A 24047-nucleotide genomic window follows, 5' to 3' on the forward strand; every position below is an offset into this window, starting at 1 on the left:
AAGTCTGGAGTGTTTTCTACTACATCGAAATTTGACTCATCAGTTTCAACTAGGCCCCCCGTGGCACTGATATTTCTCATGTTCTGCTTACTCATGGGTCTTACAAAAGTGTTATCTATTATTTTTTTATCTTCATTACTCTGGAAAAGATAATTAATATATAATAAGATCTTTCATATTACCACAAATAAATTTGGGACAGTTAAGTGTAGTTTCCTACATTAAATAAATTGATAAAATATTTAACGTGTATTTCTATCTTTAAATTTATTATTTTACCCTTTTGCACTTCACTGGTCCATATATACTTACGTAGTAGTATAAAAACGTGACACCGGATAGTAGGTATATATGGCTCAACGACGAAATTCACACGACTCATTCGATTTCTCGCCTTATTTTGTTAGTAGGAATTGCTATTTTCCTTTCAACTTATAATATAATGAAAGCCCGTTACATTGTGTACAAATTAGAACCAAATATTAGGTACCAAAGTTGCTATTATTATAATGCACCTAGACTATATATCGTCTTCGACATATAGTAATTATAACAGTATGATATATCGTATTTGTTGATGTAAATTCGACTTGAAATAGCGTCCATTCAAATTTAATAAGGTCTGTGAAGCGTCGTTTCCTTTGTGTTTTTTTTGTCTGTTTATATTTCAGTAGTTATTTTGTCGCAAAAAAACATAGTTATATTTTATATCATACACAAGTATTCACAACAGTACAATATGACCGCTATTTTGCTACAAAGCTGCACATATAGTTTCTTCTACTGTGATCTGGCATTGGTATATAATTGATAGCAAAATTTTACCTTATCATCCTCAGTAGAGATCTGCAACGCCTCTCTCGCAAGCAAATCCACAATATTATCAGTACATATATCTACACCTTTCGGGAGCCGGTCCAAGGTATCATTAATGACAGATTCATCTGTTCCTATAGTTGCCATAAGCAAGCAACTAATTGAGCTTTCATCGTGAACAGGAGAGATAACGTATCGTTCCTCGGGTTCGCTTTGTGGTTTATTGACTTTTACTCTTTGTGAGACTCCGTATGCCTTCAACTTGAGTGTTTTCTCAGAATGATTAGCGTCATTATCAATCTGGCCTACTTCAGGAACGACCGGTCTCTCTGAAACAGCGCTAAACGACCGTTCACTTTGCTTGTGACCTCTAATTCTTCGGGAGACTCCGTAGGTTCTTAACTTGAGCGTACTGTTTGATTGATTGGTGAATTCTTCAGTTTCACTCACTTCAGTAACGACCGAAAGTGCTGGAGCAACACAGACGCTCCCTGGAGGGACCCCAAAATTATTACCCGCAAAAGCTGATATTCTTTCCTTAAGCTGAAACAAAAAGTATGCGGTCAAAGATTCCAACAAGCAGATTTCAATGTAATCGATTTCAAGAAATTTTGTAATATAACGTTAATAAGAATAAATACATTAAAAGGCATAAAAGGCATTTATTTTCTCAAAATTGATTCCTTTAGAATTCTTTTTGATGTCATTTCTTATACTACTAGATACTACTACCGCTTCGAAAACAAATGGCGCTCTGAGAGAGAAGAAGCGGCGCAAGAAACACTCCCAGCAATCTTTTTTTTTGCGCTCTTTTCAATAAAAATATACAATATTGTACAGTCATTTCTATCGCTATAAAATAATCACAATCTAGTCCCAGGCTGTCCGATCATTTAGATATTCAGCAGTGGAGTAATAGGATTTACGACAGAGCCATTTTTTTATCAAACATTTAAATTTATTTATAGATAATGCCTGAACAGTGGTTGGGACTTTATTGTAGAAGTGTATACATTTATCCTTAAAGATATTATGTATCTTATGAAGCCTACTAGAATTAGTTACAAGCAATCCTTTATTTCTAGTGTTATAATAATGAAAATCACTATTAAGAGCAAAAAGGTGACGATTTTTGTGAACATATATTAAATTTTCATAAATGTACTGACAATGAACAGTCATAATATTTATTTCTTTAAATTTTTCTTTGAGAGACTGTCTTAATTAATATTAGTCGAATGGCCCCATAGGTCTTTTGTATTTTTTAGGTTAATTAATTTGAAGATTTTTATTATATCGCTACCTGTAACATACTTAAATTTCAAATCAGTGGAAGATACTGGTACGTGTAATTTAAGCATATCATATGCTGCTTTTGACGAACAGTTAAGGTCTTTGGTCGTGACAATCGGGATTTCGTTTACGACTTTTGTGGATACCCATTGTTGCTCAATCATTAAAACTAAGTTTGTTGTTTACTGTCACCGTTACTGGAGTAAAAATCCTGTCGAATTCCACACAGAAGGAATTGAAGACTAAGTTATAGTGAAAATTAGCAGTTTCACCACAGTGTAAAAATGGTGTCGTATTTACCAAATTATTTCTAAACCTCTCAAGACGGCTACCCGTAACTGGTATAATCGTCACCTTTTTTGGTCTGACATTGTCTAATCTTGTATTTACTTTTATAAGTTGCCCACTATGGTCGGACTGAAGATTATTAATTATGAGTTTACTAGTAATAGTAACATCTGTAAAAATATTATCTAAACAGGTTGCTGTTGTAGCAGTGATTCTAGTAGGTTCCCAAAATACATTGAACAAATTAAAACTTTGAAATAAATTTTTAAGGCTAGTACAATTGGCCGAAGGTTCAAGCAAGTTTGTATTAAAATCTCCACACACTATAATTGACTTACTAGTTTTGCTCAATTTTGATAGTACCTCCTCCATTCTATGTTGGAATTGTTCATATGATGCAGTGGGGGGGCGGTATACACTTACAATAATAAATTGCTCTAGTTCTATACAAGCTATCTCAATTAGTTGTTCTATAGAGATATTAACAATATCTCTTCTATTTTTACATTTTAATCTATTATTAATAATAATTAGGGAACCTCCATGTATTGCCCTACTTCTACAAAACGAACTGACTACTTTATGTTCTCTAAAACTAAACTGGAGCTGATGACTCTTACGCCAATGTTCTGTAATACATAATATATTACAGCAGCTCAAAAACAGTTCAATTTCTAATTCCTTACTTGAGATACCTTGTATATTCTGGTGAACAATATTTATGAGCTTTATATTATGATTATCTATAGCAGTAACATTTATATTTTTGAATGTTGCCTATTTTGTATGATATTGCAAGAGTTCTCCTCCCTTGTCAAATAACTTAATTTAAATTAATTGCAGAAAAATCTTCATTCTTATATTTTTGTACATTAGTACTAATACATTCCCCAATAGAGGCTTGTATGTCGATTATTTTACAATTTTGCCCAATAGAGGCATGTTTATTAAATAATACTACAGAAGAAGTAGTTTGTTGACTAAACATTGAAGTGTAAGGCAGAACGTTCCAAAGATCAACAAAAGTTCAGCGTTGTAAGAATCCTTGTGAATTGTTGCGCTTGTCAACAAGAATTTAAAAGACATCGCTTAAAGTAATATGAGCCTTATAATTTATTTATCTTAATTCGTTTCTTGGCTCAACTCTGCAAAAAAGGCGGATTGTGTATCCTGTGAGGGGCTCGTAACGTAGTTCGACGTCACTTCAACGATATTCAGCGACCTGATTCGCGCCTTCGAATTCCAGCATCACCAACCTCAACAACTCGATGTGTAGCAAGGAAATTGAACTTTCTCCCAAGTACAATCAAAGTTTGGACTAAACTTATAGTTATGACACGGGTCCTTTAAAAAAGTGTGAACACATACATTAGATATGGGGCTGGTAACGCTGTTTTGATTCCTCTGTTGTCGCATTCAGGTGATCATTTTGCTCCTTTTAATAAATTCATTACAGCATAATTATAACATTGAACATACCAGAGCTAACGAAGTCGTAGACGTGGAAGACAAAGAAGGGAATGATTCAGCGTTAAGGCAACTGTAGACTGCACCTATAATATACAAATGCTTTAGAATAATGAATGTTTAATAAAATCTTAAATAATAGATACTTTTTGATGACCCAAAGCTTGGTCGTAAAACCGCTCAAACAAAAGACAAACAGATGAATTTGAAAATCGCAATTTAAATTAATTTGAAAGCCATAAAATTTTGTCTGTAGCAGCTTTTGGTTTTGAATTCTTACATTTTTGTTTTGTAACCCCTAAAACCAGCTAGAAAAATCTTAAGTAATAGAAGATTGACCACACTAGTATGGGCTTTGGTTTGACATTATATGACGATTTGCCTAAATGAAACTAACCTAATTAGTAGGTACCTAAGTACGATATTAATAATTCAAATTTATTAATTCAAATCAAATTCAAATTTCTTTATTGGTACCAAAAGTATTAGATGATATAATTGATTGGGACCTTCTTTTAGTTTACAAAACCTGTGTCAGAAGATCCCGCTCTTCTATAACTAATTAACATTAAGTAGGTACTTACCTACTTAACACTAATAAGGTGTGGATGTGTGTGTGACGATGTGTGTGTATGTATGCGTTTGTGTGAGTAAGTGTGTACGTGAATGTGTATTGTGTTCGCTAATATATTCTGTAATAACCTTTATAAATACATAAAGAATAAAGTTCTTAATAATCCATCCTCAAAATACATAAAACTGTAGGTCGCCAAATTTGTGATAAACAGGTTAAAAATGTTAATGAGTTTAGGTTATGTTTTTTACAAAATTGAAGAACATAATCAGATTATAGATCGAAACGTATTACCTCCCAATAAATATTTTTCGTTTATTGTGTTTTTATCACAGAATACATAGGTAATATTTCATTGTTATTACTTCCAGTAATAAAAATGAAATCTATCTTTATATATATAATTCTTCTGTGAGTGTGTATGTCACTGAACTCCTCTTAGACGGCTGGACCGATTTTGATGATATTTTTGTGTGTTCCAGTGAATTTGAGATTGGTGTGTGTCTTCAGGTGGATTCGAGAATGGTTTAGATTCACAATTAAACTACATCCTAAACGGCTGGACCGAGTTTGATGATTTTTTTGTTTGTTTCAGTGAATTTGAGATTGGTTTAGATTCTCAATTCCGTCCATATAATATAATTCTCCAGCTCATGAGTATGTTAGTGAACTCCTAACGGCTGGACCGATTTTTGACGTGTGTACAGGACAACGTCTTTTGGGTCCACTAGTATATATATAAAAATGAATTGCTGTTCGTTAGTCTCGCTAAAACTCGAGAACGGCTGGACCGATTTGGCCAATTTAGGTCTTGAATTATTTGTGGAAGCCCAGGGAAGGTTTAAAAGGTGAATAAATAGGAAAATGCTGCTAAATTAAATAAAAACAACAAATTTGTTTTTCCTTTGTTGTGTCCATACATAATTTCTATGAGAGAATTTATTGACGCACGGTTTGACAGTTCTGCTGTGAAACAATTTCATTACGACAGCAGGGTGCATAAGTAATTTTTGATGTTATGATATATTATTGACAAATTCATATAAAACATTATTTTATTTATTATATACAGAACAACGTCTGTTGGGTCAGCTAGTATAATATAGAATATAATAAATAAAGAATACTAATAATAATATCTACTAGGTAAGTAATAAATGAATGATAACCTAAAACGTATATGTAAATATTGAGCAAAAATTTACTTTAAAAGCGACAAGATGGAGTGGTCCCTCAGGTAAAAGATACCGAGTTAGACCCAAAATGAGGTGGAGTGATGACCTCCTTACAGTGGCAGGTAAAAACTGGCTGGAGAAAGCAAAAAATAGAGAGTTGTGGAAGAAGATGGAGGAGGCATATACCGTGATGGGATCAAGATTAGGGGAAGGCTTGGCAAAGTGGATACCTTAAGACATTTTAGGTTATAGCTTAATAGGTATACGATACAAAAACAAAATAATTATCACAAACCAGTTTTTATTTATTGCTCTAACAAATACGAACATCAAAAAACTTTTAATTATTAAACAATAATCAACTGCAATTAAATTTTAAAAAAGTACGAAAGTATTCGCTTTGCCCGGTACCCCGGGTAAAGCGGACACAGTACTTGGGCAAAGTGAATACCCATATTCAATCTCTGAAAACATAGAAATAACTTTGATAAACTGAAAAAAAAACTTAACTTGACCATAAAATTAGAAAATTAAGATTGGCAATTATCACAGGTATACCCTTGAGTGCCATCAAAAGCAGAACAATCTTCGTGACACCATTGTTGGCAAATGTCACATTGAATCCAATTTTCAATTGGTTTACCGTCTTCTTCAATATATATGTCACCGCAAAAAAAACATAAAATATCCTTAAATTCTGCCATTTTCTTTGTCTGTTTAACCTTTCTAGCAGTTTTTTTGTCTTTGTCAGTTTTTGTATAAGACTTCTTAGGAACATTTTTTGACTTATTATTCAGTCTTTTAGTAACATTCTTAACTTTATTTTTCTCATATTTCTGCTTTTGATCTTCCTTGATTGGGGTACTGGTTAATATTTCCGATTTTTGTAATTTCCTTTTACGCGTGGTCATTGGTTTGGCAGTATTTGGCATAGGTCTTAACACCAAGGGACTGCAGTGGGAGGCTGAGCATCCCGGTTTCGGATCAGGTGAGTTGTCACGGCTATTATTTTGTCGAATATTTACTTCGGTCTCTGGCAGCACTATGTCACCTCTCTGAGCAGCTATATCTGGCCCAAAAGCGGAGACAATTCGGGAGCATCCAGGTTCTGGTTCAGGTGTACATCCGTCGCTACGAATCTTTTCAGGTGTGTTAACAATGGGCGCAACAAAGTCTTGAAACTCACAAGAGGGGGTTCGGTTTCGAGATGGAAATATTTCTGTTAGAGGATCTACTGAATTTGATGGAATTTGTTCTTGAAGAAGTGAAGGCAAAGGAGTTGAAGAAGTTTCTGTAAAAGGTCTGGGAATATCGATCGTTTCTAGTGAGTTTGTACTTCCTATGCCAATATTCATATTAGACGTGCCTGCAATCACAGCAGCTGGTTCGTAATCGTCGTCACCAAAAGCATATCTATTCACTGGCCAAATACCAGGTCTTTCGAATCCATGAACTGCATTTTGAGCTACTGCACTTTTCAGAAAGGCTGGTGATAACAGTCTGGCTACATCGTATTGATTTATTATGCGTCCTGGGTGTGATTTTTGGAAAAAATTTACCTCCCTTTCAAAGTAAGTTTTCAGTGGGCCGTAAACCGCTACATCCAGGGGCTGCATTTTATGAGTTGTGTGTGGGGCCAAGGATAAAATTACGACATTGTTCTTCCTGGCGTAATCTAAAGCTGGGTAATCCTTATGGCTTTCGTGGTTATCCAATAATAGAAGTATTTTTTTCTCAGAAGTAGGTCGCACATGTTCCACAAAAAAATTCATCCAATCAAAGAACACCTCACCTGAAGTCCAACCATTTCGAGTACAGGTTCCTTGAGTGCCGGGAGGCGCACCATCAAGTAGTCTGGGTTGCATCTTTTTTCTGGCGAAAATTAAGAATGGTGGGAGAAACAAACCAGCGGCATTACAACAACCTATGACAGTCGTTAATTGACCACGTTCTGCACTGGCGATTATGCCCACTTGTTTTTTTCCTTTCGTAGATAGCACTTTAGGCGGCTTATTTGTGGTTGTAGATATACCAGTTTCATCCATGTTATATAATCTAGATGCATCAATTTCATATTTTACTTTTAGAGCTTCAAGGCTGTCATAAAAACGTCCAACTTCATGTCTGTTAAATCCTTTTGCCCTTGCAACCGATGTTGCCTCTGGAGTCCTGAGGGATATTTGATCGTGACGAGACAAAAATGACGATAACCAATCATCTCCAGCTTTTTCGTACTTGTCCCAGCTATTCGGGTCGTTCGAATTATTTTTCTTGGCGTAGATGAACGCTAAATTTTTGAATTCATCTCGAGTCAAGCCAAAAAATACAGAATCCATATCTTTAAGATATGTCACCAACTCTATTTCCTGATCTTCAGTGAAAACAGGACGGAGTTTTAACATGCCTATACAAGGTTGCATAAGCCAAACCATACTTTTTAGCCGTGCTTTTTATTGATTCTCCAGCTTTGCACAAATTAATAGCCGTTTGCATAGCATTTTCATCCCACGTCCCTTGCTTAGTTGTTTTTTTATATTTATTCACCATCTGAAACAAATAAATCACATGTTTAGATAATAAGTCACCAACGAGAAATGGCGGGCAAAGTGGATACCATATCCACTTTGCCCGACTAGGTAAGTTTTGAGGTTAACAAATTTCATACAAAAACTAATAATTCTGACTTTCTGTTTTAACCATAAAAACTTACTTTGATATGCTACCGAATTAAGACATTCCTAAAAATCAAGAACTAGTAATACAGGAGAATTGATCAATGTACTTACCGCGTAAAATCAATCTTTTATTTACGAAAACAGAAATCTCCACTCCGCGGACGGGACGCGACGCGGCCACTCGCTTTGATGTTTGCCGCGTACTAAACCAAGATGGCTGAACGTAACAGTGTTGAATGAAAAAGTAATAATTTAGGAGTAATGGAGAGTATTCGCTTTGCCCGGGGTATTCACTTTGCCCGGCCTTCCCCTATAGTTTAAGTAATAACATTAGTTTAAGGTATACTTAAAATTACTAACATATTAAAATCTGTAATCTATTCTTTTGAATAAACGGTGTTTGTTACCTACGTACCTTAACTCCTCCGAAACGGCTGAACCGATTTGTGTGCATATCGGGTAGATCTTAGATTCGGCCAACATCTATTTTTCATATCCCTAAATGATAAGGGTGGACCCACCCCTAACTATATATTTTTAATTTTTTAACAATTTTTATTTTATTTTATTATAATTCAGCATTGAAAAATGCATACAACTTATAAATTGCAAACAGTTTAAATCGGATGCATAACGAAACCATGTTTGATCAATCTCCTTTCAGATTCAAAGATTTATTTTAAACTTAACTGAAAATATGTCTAAAAAAAACAATACAATCTAAAATCAGCCGACAGTCCACTACACACGTCTTAAATTTGAAATTAAAAACTTATTTGCATAAAATTAAGCTGTAACAGTTTGGACTATTTTGATGGATTTTTTTTATTAAAACGTCATTACAACTAAGTAGGTACAATTCGACCAATCCATGGTGAACGAGTATGTGTATACTATGAGGTAAGTTGAATGTCGAATGGCTAAATATTTAAATTATAAACAATTAAAAAAATGTGCTACGACACACTGGAACACACACAAAATTATTCATTAAAATCAGCCGTCTAAGAGGAGTTCAGTGACAAACACATGCATAGGAGAGTTATATTATTACCTAGTAATTATATATAAAAATAGCGATGACACGTGGAAGCAATGTTTGTTAATTCCTTACCGAAGTAACCAGTCAATGTGTAAACATTATTGTGTTTCGGTCTGAAGGGCGCCGTAGCTAGTGAAATTACTGGGCAAATGAGACTTAACATCTTATGTCTCAAGGTGACGAGCGCAATTGTAGTGCCGCTCAGAATTTTTGGGTTTTTCAAGAATCCTTAGCGGCACTGCATTTATGCAATTACCACCAGCTGAACGTCCTGTTCGTCTAGTCTCTTATTTTTTTTTTAACTAAGTTTATTAACATTATAAGATAAGTAAAGGTGTGTCAATACTATCTACCTTCTTTGCCACAAAATATGTTTATTTATTAGAATCGCCAACACAATAATCACTAACTATTTACAGTAAATATTACTCTAAATAAAACTAAATCTACTTGTTATTGCATTTACAATGACCACATGCAAATACATTACATACCTACACATAAATTTTAAAAATTAATTGTACAACATAATAATTACTAATACTAAACAATTAAATGTATTTAGTAAAAATAAAAGTAGAAACTTACAAAAATTTACAAAATTCTTTAATAACAGCATAATTAAAATATTATAAGATATGCAAAATTTTTGTAGAACAGTAAATATTCTTGTCTAGCAACATAGCAGTTTCAGTTCCGAAATGCAAGTAAACTTATCATTAAAGATGTTTATTATTGTGTGTGCAAACAATTTTATATTAAATATCGTGTTTACTAATATCAAGGCAATCAATTCCACCACTAAAACCTTTATATCGAAAGAGACAATACAATTTATATTTAATTCCTCCAATCGGACAGTGTAGGTATATTAAGATATCGCATACCTACGTTATAAACTCTCTAATCTATCCTACAATGAATGTTTATTGACAAACAAACGCACCTGAACGCTTTCCAAGTTTCAAAACTTCAGCTGGATTTGAAAATCTGGATTCCTCGACCTATCAATATTAATCACTATTGTTAAAACAGATACGCGTAGGTACTTTATAAAACACATTTTCCGGAAATCTTTTAAAATTTCACAACTACCCTCTATTTTTACTTGACAGATGTCACTATAAATTATTTAATTAGCAATGATATATTTAAATATCAAAGTAAGATAAAGTCTGATATTATATTACACGAGTTTATAAGATTCGGGATTTTTGTATAGTTTTGTATTATGTTGTTATTTACTAAACTGAATTTATTTACGTACTGCTGTAAACAACGTTGGTTATCATAGAGTTATATTTATAGGAAACCTAGCGAAACTCTGTGAAAAAAGCGATTCACTCGATTGTATGAAACGAAAAGATTGACAGATGACAGCTATAACCTTGTAAAAAAGGAGGTAGCCGAAATCCACTACGTTTTGAGCAACTGTTCGCTTTTAAAATTAGCCGGATTGTGGCCAATAGCGATACTGTAATTACTACTATTTCAAACTTATGTCAAATAAGTTTTATACTAAACTAAATTTCAATTTTTACTTAGGCAGTCTCGCCTTTTATTACGTAGTATTTACATTGTCTTTGGTTTGGGCTTGAGACAGATTTTCTTGCTTTTGAATTTCATATTTGGAATAGAGTAAAAATTAAAATAATGAACATTCTATATAATCATATTTCTATTATATTATTGATCAAACACACTAAGACGATTGAAAATAAGAAGTAGAACACTGGTGTAGTTATTATAACAAAAAAATATTTTTTTATATACTAATATTAAAAACTTATTTTGGTATTTTCTTATTAACGCGAGTTAAACTTTTAAATAAAATACTTTATAAAGGATTAAAGCCGGTGTAATTGAAACTACATTTTTACATACTTTAGTGAGCTTTTTGCGTTTATATATTGCGTTACTTGCGTACTTATTGCGTTAACTCGACGTTTCATGACTTTTTCAGTCCACTATTTCAGGGTGAAAGCGGTTCACAGTAGTCGAGATAGTATTTGTCATAGGTTTCAAGTGATGTATAGCGCCATTTCTTACCTCGGAGGTGGTATTTGCTGTAGACAGATGGTTTTTGGCAAAATTTTGCTACTGTGTCCTCTTCTTTTTTGGTCTGTATAGTTTTTGGTTTTAAATTAGAGATTATTTGATCCCAGGGAAGAGGACACAGAACCGCGAATTTCCAAGGCACAATGAGGCTACAACCACGGCACCCCCCGCTCCACGATTATGTGGACTTCTGCATCATTAGGGGTATCGACTCCAATTTAAACACAGTTCACCACCAGCTTGAGACGGCGCAACCGCCCTTGTTATTCCTTTCGGAGATGCAAATATCTCCACCAAGCGACACAACGATATCCCGGACGTACGACGTACAACATTGGACATAATATTTTTTTTGCCTCATGCCGGGGTATGCATGTTCGTTAGGGAGGATATATTTTGTTCTCGCCATCTCGTCAATTTTGGGGGTAGGTGCCTGTCTACTCTGGTTGCGGGTATATTTGTATCCGCATCTACACGTGTATATAAGGTGCAATTGTGGTAATGCAGAAACGAACCATCTCATGGGCTGCGTTCAAACAGCAATTGACGAAGTGCTTGTACAGATCTCTCCAATGAAATCGTGGGAGACTTCAACGGGCATACTGACGAATGACTTAGGTCGCGCACCACTTTTGCACCATAATTATATTTTGCATTGGTGTATGGTTTGTCAAAATTGGTTGAGTCGCTAACGCGGCTACCAAACGTGGACAGCCACATGCCGTCCTTACTAGATATTCTCCTGACTTTATATTACGATGCTAGCACGTGTCCGTGGGAGCATTGCCTGGTCAGGATTATAGTGCCTGTTCACAATTAAAACCCGGCAACGCATCTGGCGATCCCTGTCTCCAGGGCCGGCTAATTTTCAATTTAAGTTAGCCACTGGCTCCTTTGTCCAATCTAATATCAAATAAAAATAAAAAGCATGACACTAATTAGACCATACATATTTTACATACCGTGATATTCACAATAGAGCTCTTTCTTCTATCTTCAATAGATTGTTGCTCCTTCTCAATGTCCAGCAAAACCTAAATAAAATAAATACTAGTTTGTAATAAAATATTTTCATCTTTTTAACGTTTGTTCTTTTAGTTAAATGTAATATTTTTTATGGCTAGTATTAAAAACAGAATGAAGAGCATTTATACTTATATTTATAATTAAACTTGAAAGGCTTGATTCCTTCTTATATACGCAAGATAATATAAATATTATAAGCATTCTCTTCGGTCCTGAATAAGTATACCAATTTACTTCAAATTCAATTTAAATCAGTAAGTAAATAGATAAAAGTGGTTATCCTTCTGTGGGAAAGGGCCACGTTATAACTATAGTAGACCAAAGAGCAGTTCAAGGGGTCAATGTTTTTTTTTATTGATCGAATTTAGGTACCTTATATTTATCCTGAAATATCTTCTTCAATACACTATCTAACTTGCCCAAATTCTGAACATCTACATATATTCCTACTTGTCCGCTTTTAAGCCGCAACTCCAAATTATTAGGGTCAATTATGATCAGCTCAATTTTTACATAAGATGACTCCCTGTAATAGAAAATCTGTGTATATATACATATATATGGGTAATTGTAAATCATTTTCATGGACATATAATATACAAACCGACAAAGTAGACGCAGATGAAAAACGAGCAGAGCGAGATAGGTACAACAGAGATAGTGTGTCACTTTCTAACAGGATGACAATAAGTTATGCGACAAATTCAATATTGCGATATTCCTACTTAAATTTTATTTCAAAGATGCATGCCTTAGGGCTCATGCGATACCGTAGTTACTTGAACTAACTGGCATGTAGAAAGAATTACCTTTACTCACACGAATCGATCGCCTAAAAGTTAGAATTTGTCAATCTGACAGTTCTGTCTTCAGCTGTACGAGTATTTGTATAAAGTTATAATAAATGTCTGCCAAAAGAGCCTGTCAATCTGACCGTCTAATTAATGTAATTATACAAGAACGAAAAAAAGTAAGGATACTTACTATCGTCACAAGAACCTAAAGATCATATTAAAAAGAAAATGAATGCGTTATTAAGCTTTTCTGATTGTTATCGTGTTATCAGGAGGGTACAAACGTAGAAACTACACCTTTTTGACACATTTAATTTTTTTTACACACATTAAAATTATTTTTTGTGCATAAAAATAGTAAATTTTCGAATAATACAAAAATACTAAGTACTTAGTTTTTAAAGCCTTGTTTAGGTTGTTGGCAAGTAAGTGCCAAAAAGTTTCGATAAACTAGAATTACGGGGTATGTCTTTTTTCCAGTTTTAATACTTTTTGAGTGTTCGTTTATACAGCCGCGAGCTTCCGGGTGTCCGAAATCTGGAGTGTCCGTGTTTCCAAGTGTGTGCCTTTCGCAGTGATATTTTCATAGCTGCAGCGCGATTATTTCAAGTGATTTACTGTATTTATTAATTGAACTTTCTTAAAGTTCAATTCAAATGTTTAAATCAATTATAATTTCTTCCGTACCTAATTGTTAAGAGCTTGCTTATACAAGAAGATAAATAAAACTTGATTTGCCGCTTGTGTGCTATGGTGCTGCTCCTTCAGGGCACCAGGCGTAATTTTTTATATTTATTTTATTTGAGAATGTCACTTTTATAATTTAGGTATTTTAATTGAATAATTAATTTACTATACTTCTGTGGCCCAGTACGACTTGTATTTCCATTTATTTCATATAAAATATGCAATACTGTATATTTATGAAGACTGTTAGATGTCAGCACTTTTGAAGGTAATTAATTCATAAATAGAGCATGAATGAATATTAAGAGATATTATGCGTTTTTTTGCCTTACTTTTGTCATATTTAGTATTTGGGCAAAAACTTACATTAACAGTTGAACCGAGTTGACATTGTCTTCAGGTATCACTAACGTGTCGCAAAGATTGGTGGAAGCTTGAAGCACATCCAGTAGTTTTATATCCAGCATCATTGATATACATTTGCCACCAGTATTCACATCTATCCAACGTGTATTATCTTTTCCCTACAATTTATATAAATTATTTTAGACATTCTTTTCGCAAGACAATTTACATCTGGAAACTCATAGGAGCCATATAATTAGGACTTCATCACGTCCAACTGATTTTTAATTGCTTAAAGCAAAATAAACTATTTTTAGGTCATAGAATAAAACGCCCTCTTCACAATAAGAACTATATTAGAATTTACAATGACTTCACTTAAGAATTGAAGGCCATGCACGAAAATAGTATTTGAGGGCAGCCATACTGGTCCACTGTTGAAGATCAACTGACTTGCTGATTAAACACGTCAGAAATAAACTGACAACTTACTGCATGAAGAGGAGGTTTAGTAGTCAGGAAGTAGATTAGAAAAAAAAGACATTGTCTATGGAATAAAAATAATTTTGTATTAGACTATTATTTTAATATTTTAACACAATTTTCAGCGTGATAAAGATTACAAATAGTTTGAACAATCCACTTCAAACAAACAATTCAGGCCTCATATTAGACAGTTAAATTGACTATTTGTAAAAGTGTACACAAGTACGTAGATGTCTACAGCGCTTTTGCTCTTTATGTCATTTTAGTTATTTAACTTTAAATGCTTCGTAGTCCTTCAAAGATGGCTGTCTTACTCCAGCCGCCAGTTATCGTCAAACCACCTGAGCTGCCATTAGGCAATCTAGAATGTATTACACCTGTTGTCAAGGGCTATGGTCAATGTAAGGATCATTCCAAGACAGACTTATTTTACAAGGTACTACATACATGGCACCTACAGTTACTCGAGAAAAGACGCCAGATGCAAAACTCCTTGCAAGAAATTGGAGAAAGCCAAAGAAAATAAAGTGTGGGTAATGTATTTCTTAACATTGTGAACATTTTAAACTTCCCGCTAAGAAAATTTAAACATCAAAAAACCACGTCGATCGTTAGCAAGCCGGTCAAAATCGATTGATTCGTTTGTGAGTTATCGTTGACGAAATAAAACCGAAAAAGTATTTTTTCGGAATTACTTCGAAATTTAAAGTTCGATCAATTAAACTCAAAGATTCTTTATGAGGCTCAAAAATTTGCGTCGAAAACCGCTAACCACGTGAAAATCGGTTTATTCATTCAAAAGTTATTGCCGTTTGAAAATTAAAAAAATAGTGTTTTATTACACTTTTACTAGACTTTTGAGCTCGAAGAACTCATAAATTTAGAACAGCTACCTATGGCCTTTAGGGTCATTGTCAGGGTACCCTTTACCTAATTTTTTATTATAGTAAATAAGCAGTACTTACTGATACAACTACTAAGTCACCAATCGTTAACTTTTTGCAGTGCGCGGAGGTAATCATATCACTCTGCTCATTTTGTGCATTGAGGAAATCCCTGGCGTCCTGCAATTATAATAACTCTGAGTATAGTATATATAGTAATAGCTATAGACCTTAACACGGATGCGAAACGGTGAGCTAATTTCATAGTACGACAATATTACAGTGCAAAACAAAGCTCACTGCATGACACCTGGCCAAATTAGGGTGCAAGAGGCTGGCTTAAGCTGAAGTCCCTAAGATGGCGGCCAGTCCGATTCTCAACGCCTAGGGATTATGCTGTCCTAGTATATACGTGGGGCACTCAGAAAGTTTTGAGAAATTAAAAAATCACCTTAATTGGATAAAATAATTTAAGTAAATATTTTTAAGGTACTCTGCATCAGCCTCTATTCAAAGTCTGATGTCTAAACCAGTCTTCGAAACACTTTTTCTAGTCTGCCGCAGACACTTCTTCTACGGCCTTCACGAACGCTGTTAACGCATTTCATCCGGCGTCGATAACTAGATCCCTTTCAATTGATTTTTTATTTTAGAAAATAAAAAGAAGCCACACGGTGCCAGACTTTAAGAAGGTTGACCCGTGATTTTGATCGATGTGGTGTCTAGGAAGTCCCTTGTATTAATCGCTGAATGCGCGAGCATTGTCGTGAAGCAACAGCTCGCGGAGGCCAGTGTCTTGTCGCCTGTCGCTTGGCAATGAAAACTTCTGGGAGGCATTTAGTAGTATTCGGCGTTAAGGAAGTTTTGATTTTGTAATGGAATCGACACAAAATACCTCGTCACAGTGAAGAAACTAGCGATCAAAATTTTACCTGCGCTTCACGAGAGTTGCACTTTGGTAGGCGTTGGTTCGTTTTTGAAACAGCCAAATTGTTGACTGACGCCTTGTCTCGGGATCTAACTGAAAATTCGTCACCTGTCACAATGTCGTTCACACCGAGACAAGCGTGCTTCAAATTTTTTGATCATGTTATGGCACCATTCCACACGGGCCAAATGAATTTCGGTGAGGTTGTGCCGCACGCAGTCTGAAACTATCCTTATCATGCGAAGGTCCTCGTGTAGAAACCGATCCAATCTTCAATATATGCTGAATTTCTTCGTATGTTATTCGTTTGTTCTCTAGGCAATTTTTTTTACTTCTAACACATTTTCCTCGGTAACATCCGTCGAAGGACGACCATTTCTTTCTTCATCCCCCAACGATAGATGACCGCGCTTAAATTCGTTATGGCAACGGTAGATGGGTGCTTTTACGCTTTTTTCCTGTCATGAGTGTTTACTTCCGCGTGCGAATCCGGTCCACCGTATCCTATTATTTTATACATGTGTTTCCTATCACAGTGTTTGGTGGATATTGTCTTGCGTATTGGCAGGAACGTTCGTAGTAAACGGAAATCCATTTGAAGTCGGTCGAATATGACTGGTCTGGCTTAAGGCCACATTTAAAATCATAAAAAAATCATCGCACGAATATATTCCCTACGCAGATCCATTTTGTAATTCAATTAAGCTCTCAAAATAATACGGAGGGATTTTAAAATTGGAACGATGATATGTTACTCGTAAATAATCACATATTTTTAAATAATTACACTTAGCCGGGGGCTTAATACATAAAAACTTTTTCCGCAAAACTTTCTGAGTGGCCTGGTAGGGTGCGCGTTACTTACTCTTCGGGTACCTACAAAAGCTTGAAGTATGTTGGGTCAAGTAGGTAACAATTACCAAATATTTAAACTCGAATTCGACTAAAGTGTCACATTAGGAACACAAATCGTATATAATTTTATTAGTAGCCAGAAGCGATTTGTTTACGATATCTTGTGATGACCAAAAATGTGTAGTTAAATCATATTATAGATTTCATAATTATGTACAAAATCGCATTTCTTCAGATTTTTTTTTATGGAAAAGGAGGACAAATGAGCGTACGGGTTTGATGATTGACACCTGATGTTAAGTTATCACCGCCGCTCACATTCTACATAGCACCAGAGTAATCACAGGAGCGTTGCTACCCTTCAACGAAGGAATTAGGAATTTCATTAATAGAATACATTCTATCCATCTCGATGGCAGGCTATCAGCCGACAAACGCTCCTTGCCAGACATCATATTATTGTTCACTTCACCCATTAATCGACTGAAATCTGTACCTATACGATTCTTAGGAAACTCACTTTAATAAAATTCACCCAGTGCCGCTCTAAGAATATATCCACTGCATTTTTATTGTACAATGTGGACGGAAACCATTTCACTGCTGCCTCCTTCCTCACAGCCACCTCCTCACGAGGTATCAGCCATCTCATCAACGTCTCCAGCATGCTGTACTGAGCCCGAAAGTCCCCACAACTTGCCATTATCGCAGCAAGCTTTGTACTGTGAATACAATTTGAGGCATTCAGCGCAAAAGCGGCGTAAATTACTTACTTATTCGATTAAAATGACGTAAAATTTATTAAATAACATAATACTAGTATAGTTGCAATTTCTATCAGTAAATTAATTTTACTAAAGTCAATTACGAGTAATTGCAGCCAATTTTTTAAAGGCTAACTATGGCTCAAAGTTCATTTAAAATTAGTTTAAAAAAAAAACAGATACCTGCAGAATCGAGCAGTGGGATCTTGTACTGTTAAGGATGCCGTAATAATAAAGATTTATGGTGGTGATAAGAATAGTTTTATTGCCACTAAATCGTTATTGTTTTTAAATCTTTGGGGAATGAATGGAAGTCTAAAAGCGCCAGATAGGTGAATAAGCCGATATGGTCGCAAATCATTGCAGAAAATAATAAGTACCTATTTCCGGTCCAAACATTTGTTAGAGATGGCCACAGTATCGGCTATATCGGACACAATGAGTGTACGGTAGGCTAGAAGAATCTCGTGAATTACCCGACACTTCTGACTATGGCACTTTTTGGCCGACCTGACCAGTGTTGACCGGACCAGATGCAGGTCCGACCACTAACCAGTTTTTTGGAAGCGAAACTTTTATACCGACATTCAAGATGTCTGCTCAAGCTTAGCGTCAGATTTTTTAGTGTTACACTAGAACATCAGATTTAGGAACGTAACACGATGTATATAAGTATATAGAATACAGAGTACCTGCTCGTCTGCTCAAGCTTAGCGTCAGATTTTTTAGTGTTACACTAGAACATCAGATATAGGACCGTAACACAATGTATATAAGTATATAGAATACAGAGTACCTGCTCGTCTGCTCAAGCTTAGCGTCAGATTTTTTAGCGTTACACTAGAACGTCAGATTTAGGACCGTCACACGATGTATATAGGATACAGAGTGCCAACTGCCGCGCGCTTCCCAAAACCAAAATCAATTAAAGAAATAGGGACTCTTGCGGTCATATAAGTATAATAGGTATAATTCAGATTGCACAGCGTTATTAACCTACATTTTTATTCACCTAAATGTTGCCTCTTTTTCTATCGCGTGACTCTTACCTCTTCTGACGACATTAGGGTTTATATAGGTCTATTTTAAGTTACCGACCGCTTGGACGCCTATTCACAATTTAGAATAGCACCCGTGGTACATTCCATTTTTGAAATTAAATAAACCTTCTTTCTTCGCTTTTTAAACCGTTTTGGCGGCAATTTAATATCAAATTGGAATTTTGTGTACAATAACTTTTGTTGATAATGTGCAATAATTAAAGTTGTGACGCTTCAACTAAAGCGACAAATAATTGTTGTTAATTTACATTACGATCAAAAATTGACGTAATAGACTTCTTTTGTTTTATTCATTAGTTTTTGACTTTCAATAAGTGATATTATATCATATAATATCTAATTATATATTTTAATTTCAACTTGAATAGCTGACTATTTCAAATGTTCTGTAAAGTAATTTAAGCTTTATAAAAGACTCGGAACTATTGGAAAAGTTCTTAGAAAGGCTCGACCGAGAAAAACATCGCCGCGAGTAGATGATATGCTAAAATCATCTAAAGGATCAATCCAGAAAAGAAAAAGTTGTTTTTTCGCTTGAGACCTTAGTCTCGACTAAACTAATCTTCGGCGTAGAGAAGATTAGTGGAAGGTAATTTGTTTGGGAGGGCTTCTCGAAAGGTACCAATCAACACCAAAAAAGCGATTGAAAAAAGGGTTATTCTCAGATGAAACAATATGTTTGTTAAACATGGTAAATTCAGACGGAAAGTGGTATGTTAGACGTCCTAGAAAACCATGCTTTATAATATAAACACATAAGGAGCATAGTTAAGTACGTTGGCGGAAATGGTTGGACTTAGTATCTTGAAGCGTTGATAGAGCTTTCTTTATGAAAATAAGGGACGAGACGAGCAGGACGTTCATATGATGGTAATTGATACGCCCTACCCATTACGGGTTCGAATCCCGGTAGGTGCAAGCATTTATATGATGAATATGGATGTTTGTTTTCGAGTCATGGATGTTTAAATGTATTTATGTATGTTTATATGTTTATATGAATTTATGTATGTTTAAGTAAGTACAGGGTAGACCAAAAGTCCGTTTACATTTGAATCGGTTGCCGCGTCTAGCAGCGGCGGCGGAGGGGGGTGGAAGGGTTACGCATTGCAAGAGCGGCCAATGGGAATTTAGTACCATGGCGTCGTTTAGTTTAGGTAGTCAACGTGCATTTTGTGTACGCGAGTACTATCGAAACAACGATTCTGCGACCTTAGCTCAACGAAAGTTTTGCAATCATTACAAGATACGACACATAAATCAAGCTCCATCAGGTGTGTTAATTAAAAAATGGGTGCTCAAGTTTGAGAAGACGGGTTCAACAATGGATTTACGTCGATCTGGCCGGCGTAGAACGTCGAGGGACCCCGAAAACGTGGAGCGAGTAAAATCGTCTGTTCGTGACCAACCTGGACTATCAACTCGAAAGCGGTCTGCTGTCCTTAACGTGCCAAGATAATGATGTATTAAACCGCATTCTCAAGAAAGATTTAAGTGTACATTCCTATAAAATCCAAATGGTGCAGGAATTAAGGCCTCAGGACCATGCCACTAGGTTGCAGTTTGCGAACGAATTGGTAGAGCGATTCACCAGTTTTACAAACATTTTTTTCTCAACAAGGTACACTTCCACCTAAATGGGCATGTTAATAGACAAAGTTGTCGTTATTGGAGTGACACTATGTCATGGTGATCAAAAACCCCTGCATTCCAGCCAACCAACCCAGTAACTCTTGACGAATTAAAGGATCGTATTCGCACAGAAATCCAAAACATCTCAACAGAAACATGTAAAGCTGTCATCGAAAATTTCCGCTCTAGATTGCAGCAATGCCAGAATAATGAAGAATGAATGAAATTGCATATGGATGATGTGATTTTTAAGAAATAAATTCCCCTTTTGTTTACTATCGAAAATAATAAACAATTTTGATCTACTGTAATTAGTTTTTTTTAAATCATCATTCCAATTATAAACGGACTTTTGGTCCACCCTGTATATACCATTGTCTTGTAAGCTATAACACAGGCTATATATGCTTAACTTGGGGCAAGATAATTTGTGTGAAAAGTGTGTCCATATTATTATTATTACAATGCAGTGCCTCTCAGGATTCTTGCTAAACCCAAAAATTCTGAGCGGCTTTACAATTGCGCTCGTCACCTTGAGACCATAAGATGTTAAGTCCCATTTGCCCAGTAATTTCACTAGCTACGGCGCCCTTCAGACCGTAACAAAGTAATGTTTACACATTACTGCTTCACGACAGATATAGGCGCCGTTGTGGTACCCATAATCTAGCCGGCTTCCTGTGCAAAGGAGCCTCTCACTGATATGTCTGAGCTTTGAATGTTCCTGTTCCAGTTTCATGTTCAACTTTTATCCTTTCGCTTTTTATAACCGTGTTTCATCCATTTTGAGGTTAGAATTTTTTTCGTTATTTCCTTAAAAACTGTGCATTACCTTGTAATAAGAGTAGTAGCACTTTAATCGTGGATGGAATTTCAATCAATAGTTAATATAACGCACAAGCCGAGATAGCGTGCAAATTGCTTCAAATAGTACGGATTTAAGCTATATCGAAAGTGTGTTGTATGTCCACTCCAATCAAAACGAACTCTATGAAGCTATTGTCGAAGCATGTAACTCAATCCCAATCGAAAAATGCATGGAGCTTATATTTAGTTCAAATGTATTTTTTTTTTTATCTTTATTATTATTGACTTTATCTTAAATAGTTTTTTCTTGTTAAAATTTAGCGGAATAATAAATCTTAAATAAACAAAAGTGCAATAAATACGCACGAAAAATAAAACATCGAAACGCAATGCCATTGGTTAAAGCGCAGTGTGACGTCATTGTCTAGATAAACCATAATAATTAATATAATAAGATAATTGTAATGATAAAATAAGCGATATTTTAGTTCGATTAGCTAGATTTTTATTTTTGTAATTATTCCCAGATATGAGGGTTATCACTTTAAAAAACAACAAATTGTTTAGTTAGCGATGCGCTTTTTGAAGGTATGATGACCTATGTCGTATCGTGCTCTTAAGCTTGTGGCTATGTAAGTTCTGTCTGTAATAATTGACAAATAAAGGTTAATTTAATAAGTTATTACATAAGCTAGCTGTCAATAAGAGTCCCATCAAAATCGGTCCAGCCATTTCAGAGATTAGCCGGAACAAATAGACAGACACAAATTGTAAAAATGTTATTTTGGTATATATATGGTACATCCGTATAGATATTCATTTACATGTAGTAAAAAACGGTTATTTCAATATTACAAACAGACACTCAATTTTATTTATATATATAGATAAAATAAATACTTACAAGTACTGGTCAAAGCGAGTCCTCAGTTTACCTCTAATTTCTCTGCTGCAGGTCATGCAACATATATTTAAACACAAAATTATTTTGTGTTTCTGAATAATGTTAGGTGTTGAATGAGTTGCCAAATCAAGGAGGCATTCAGCTAATTCCTCTACAACTATGTTCTTTAAGGAAGTATGCTTGCTTCTGATAGCCTGAAAAAAAAAGTTACTACTTAACTTATTGCATAATGAGGTTTTAATAACTAGCCTAGCTAATACTTCCTCTTATAGCAGATAAATGCTGTAAGCTGTTCGGTCAATGTTATAAATTTTATGATTTAACATCAATTTGGAAAAGTTGAGATTTAATGCGGTAAGAGAAACTTATTGCCACTTATAAAATCATGGAACTCAATACTCAAGCATTTTGATATAAGTTAAAAAAAGAAATATCATAAAAATAAGAAGACAACAAGTTTAGTATTAGGTGAAAACCTCAAGAGTTTTTGATTACAGTAAATCTATACACACACTTTAAATAATCAAATGTTTTATGCATCATAGTAGCCAAGTATTCCACACCTAAATAATTAAGTACTTGGTTCCATGTATTAGTTACATGTATAGTCTTATTAGATAAAGTGGCATAAAAAAGATTTTTCAACAGTGTTTTGTTTATGTGAGCCGCACCAAAACTTGGATATCTAACTATACACTGTATCTTATTAAATATAAAAGAATCATTACTATCTGGAATTGTGAAACATGTGATCGATGCCTACTCCATTCATTAAATAATAATTATAAAGTACTTTTAAAAGAACCTTTACATTACCTTAACAAACAAAATTTATTTTGTACTACCAGATATTGGCCAGGAACATACAAAGCACCTTGAACCACGAACTAAGTAAACCCACAATCTTGGGGCACTAGGAGAATATTCGAGCACATAAAAGAGTTAACAGATTTTTAGAAAAACAATATACACTATACATATGCATACAATCTGAAAGATTCTCACCTTAATAAACCCAAGTAACATTTCCAGGAAACTCCACCAATTGTTATTCCGTACAATAATATGTGTTTTCAGTTTCATTATCCAAAATTTTATAATATTTATGATTTCATTAGCTAACACGGCCCATGTTTTCGATGCAGGTAACAGCATCAATTCCTCAACTATTTTAACAGCAGCGCCATTTTCATTATAATTATTGAAGTACTAACAAAACAAATAACTTTTACACTTATTATACATTTTGAATTATAATAATACAGTAGTTAAAACCTATTATATTTTATTTATCATACCTCGACTTCAAGGGTTCGTAGTTTTTTCAAAGACAAAATCGTCGACATATTTAATTGAATTTTTGAAAATTTTCTAAACCTGCTGCGTAGTTCTTCCGATATTAACCCGTAAGAATGTACATTCTTCACGTTGTTTAACTCTTTCATATTCATTTTAAATCAAGTATTTATTTCTTCATCAGAATAAA

The 24047-nt window shown here is 34.7% G+C and overlaps 1 protein-coding gene across 1 annotated transcript; it reads right to left on the minus strand.

Moving 5' to 3' along the window:
• Window positions 1–1224: 1224 nt before the first annotated feature.
• LOC126969850 (uncharacterized) lies at window positions 1225–24047 on the minus strand. Its single transcript, XM_050815425.1, has 10 exons — window positions 23860–24047; window positions 23567–23770; window positions 22562–22755; window positions 17914–18115; window positions 15692–15790; window positions 14262–14419; window positions 12787–12940; window positions 12351–12422; window positions 3877–3950; window positions 1225–1359 (listed from the first exon to the last, which is right to left on the minus strand). The coding sequence occupies exons 1-9, from the start codon at window positions 24010–24012 to the stop codon at window positions 3882–3884; spliced, it is 1305 nt and encodes a 434-aa protein (XP_050671382.1). The 5' UTR covers window positions 24013–24047; the 3' UTR covers window positions 1225–1359; window positions 3877–3881.

This window comes from Leptidea sinapis, chromosome 19 (assembly GCF_905404315.1).
Source record: "Leptidea sinapis chromosome 19, ilLepSina1.1, whole genome shotgun sequence".
Taxonomy (NCBI): Eukaryota; Metazoa; Arthropoda; class Insecta; order Lepidoptera; family Pieridae; genus Leptidea; species Leptidea sinapis.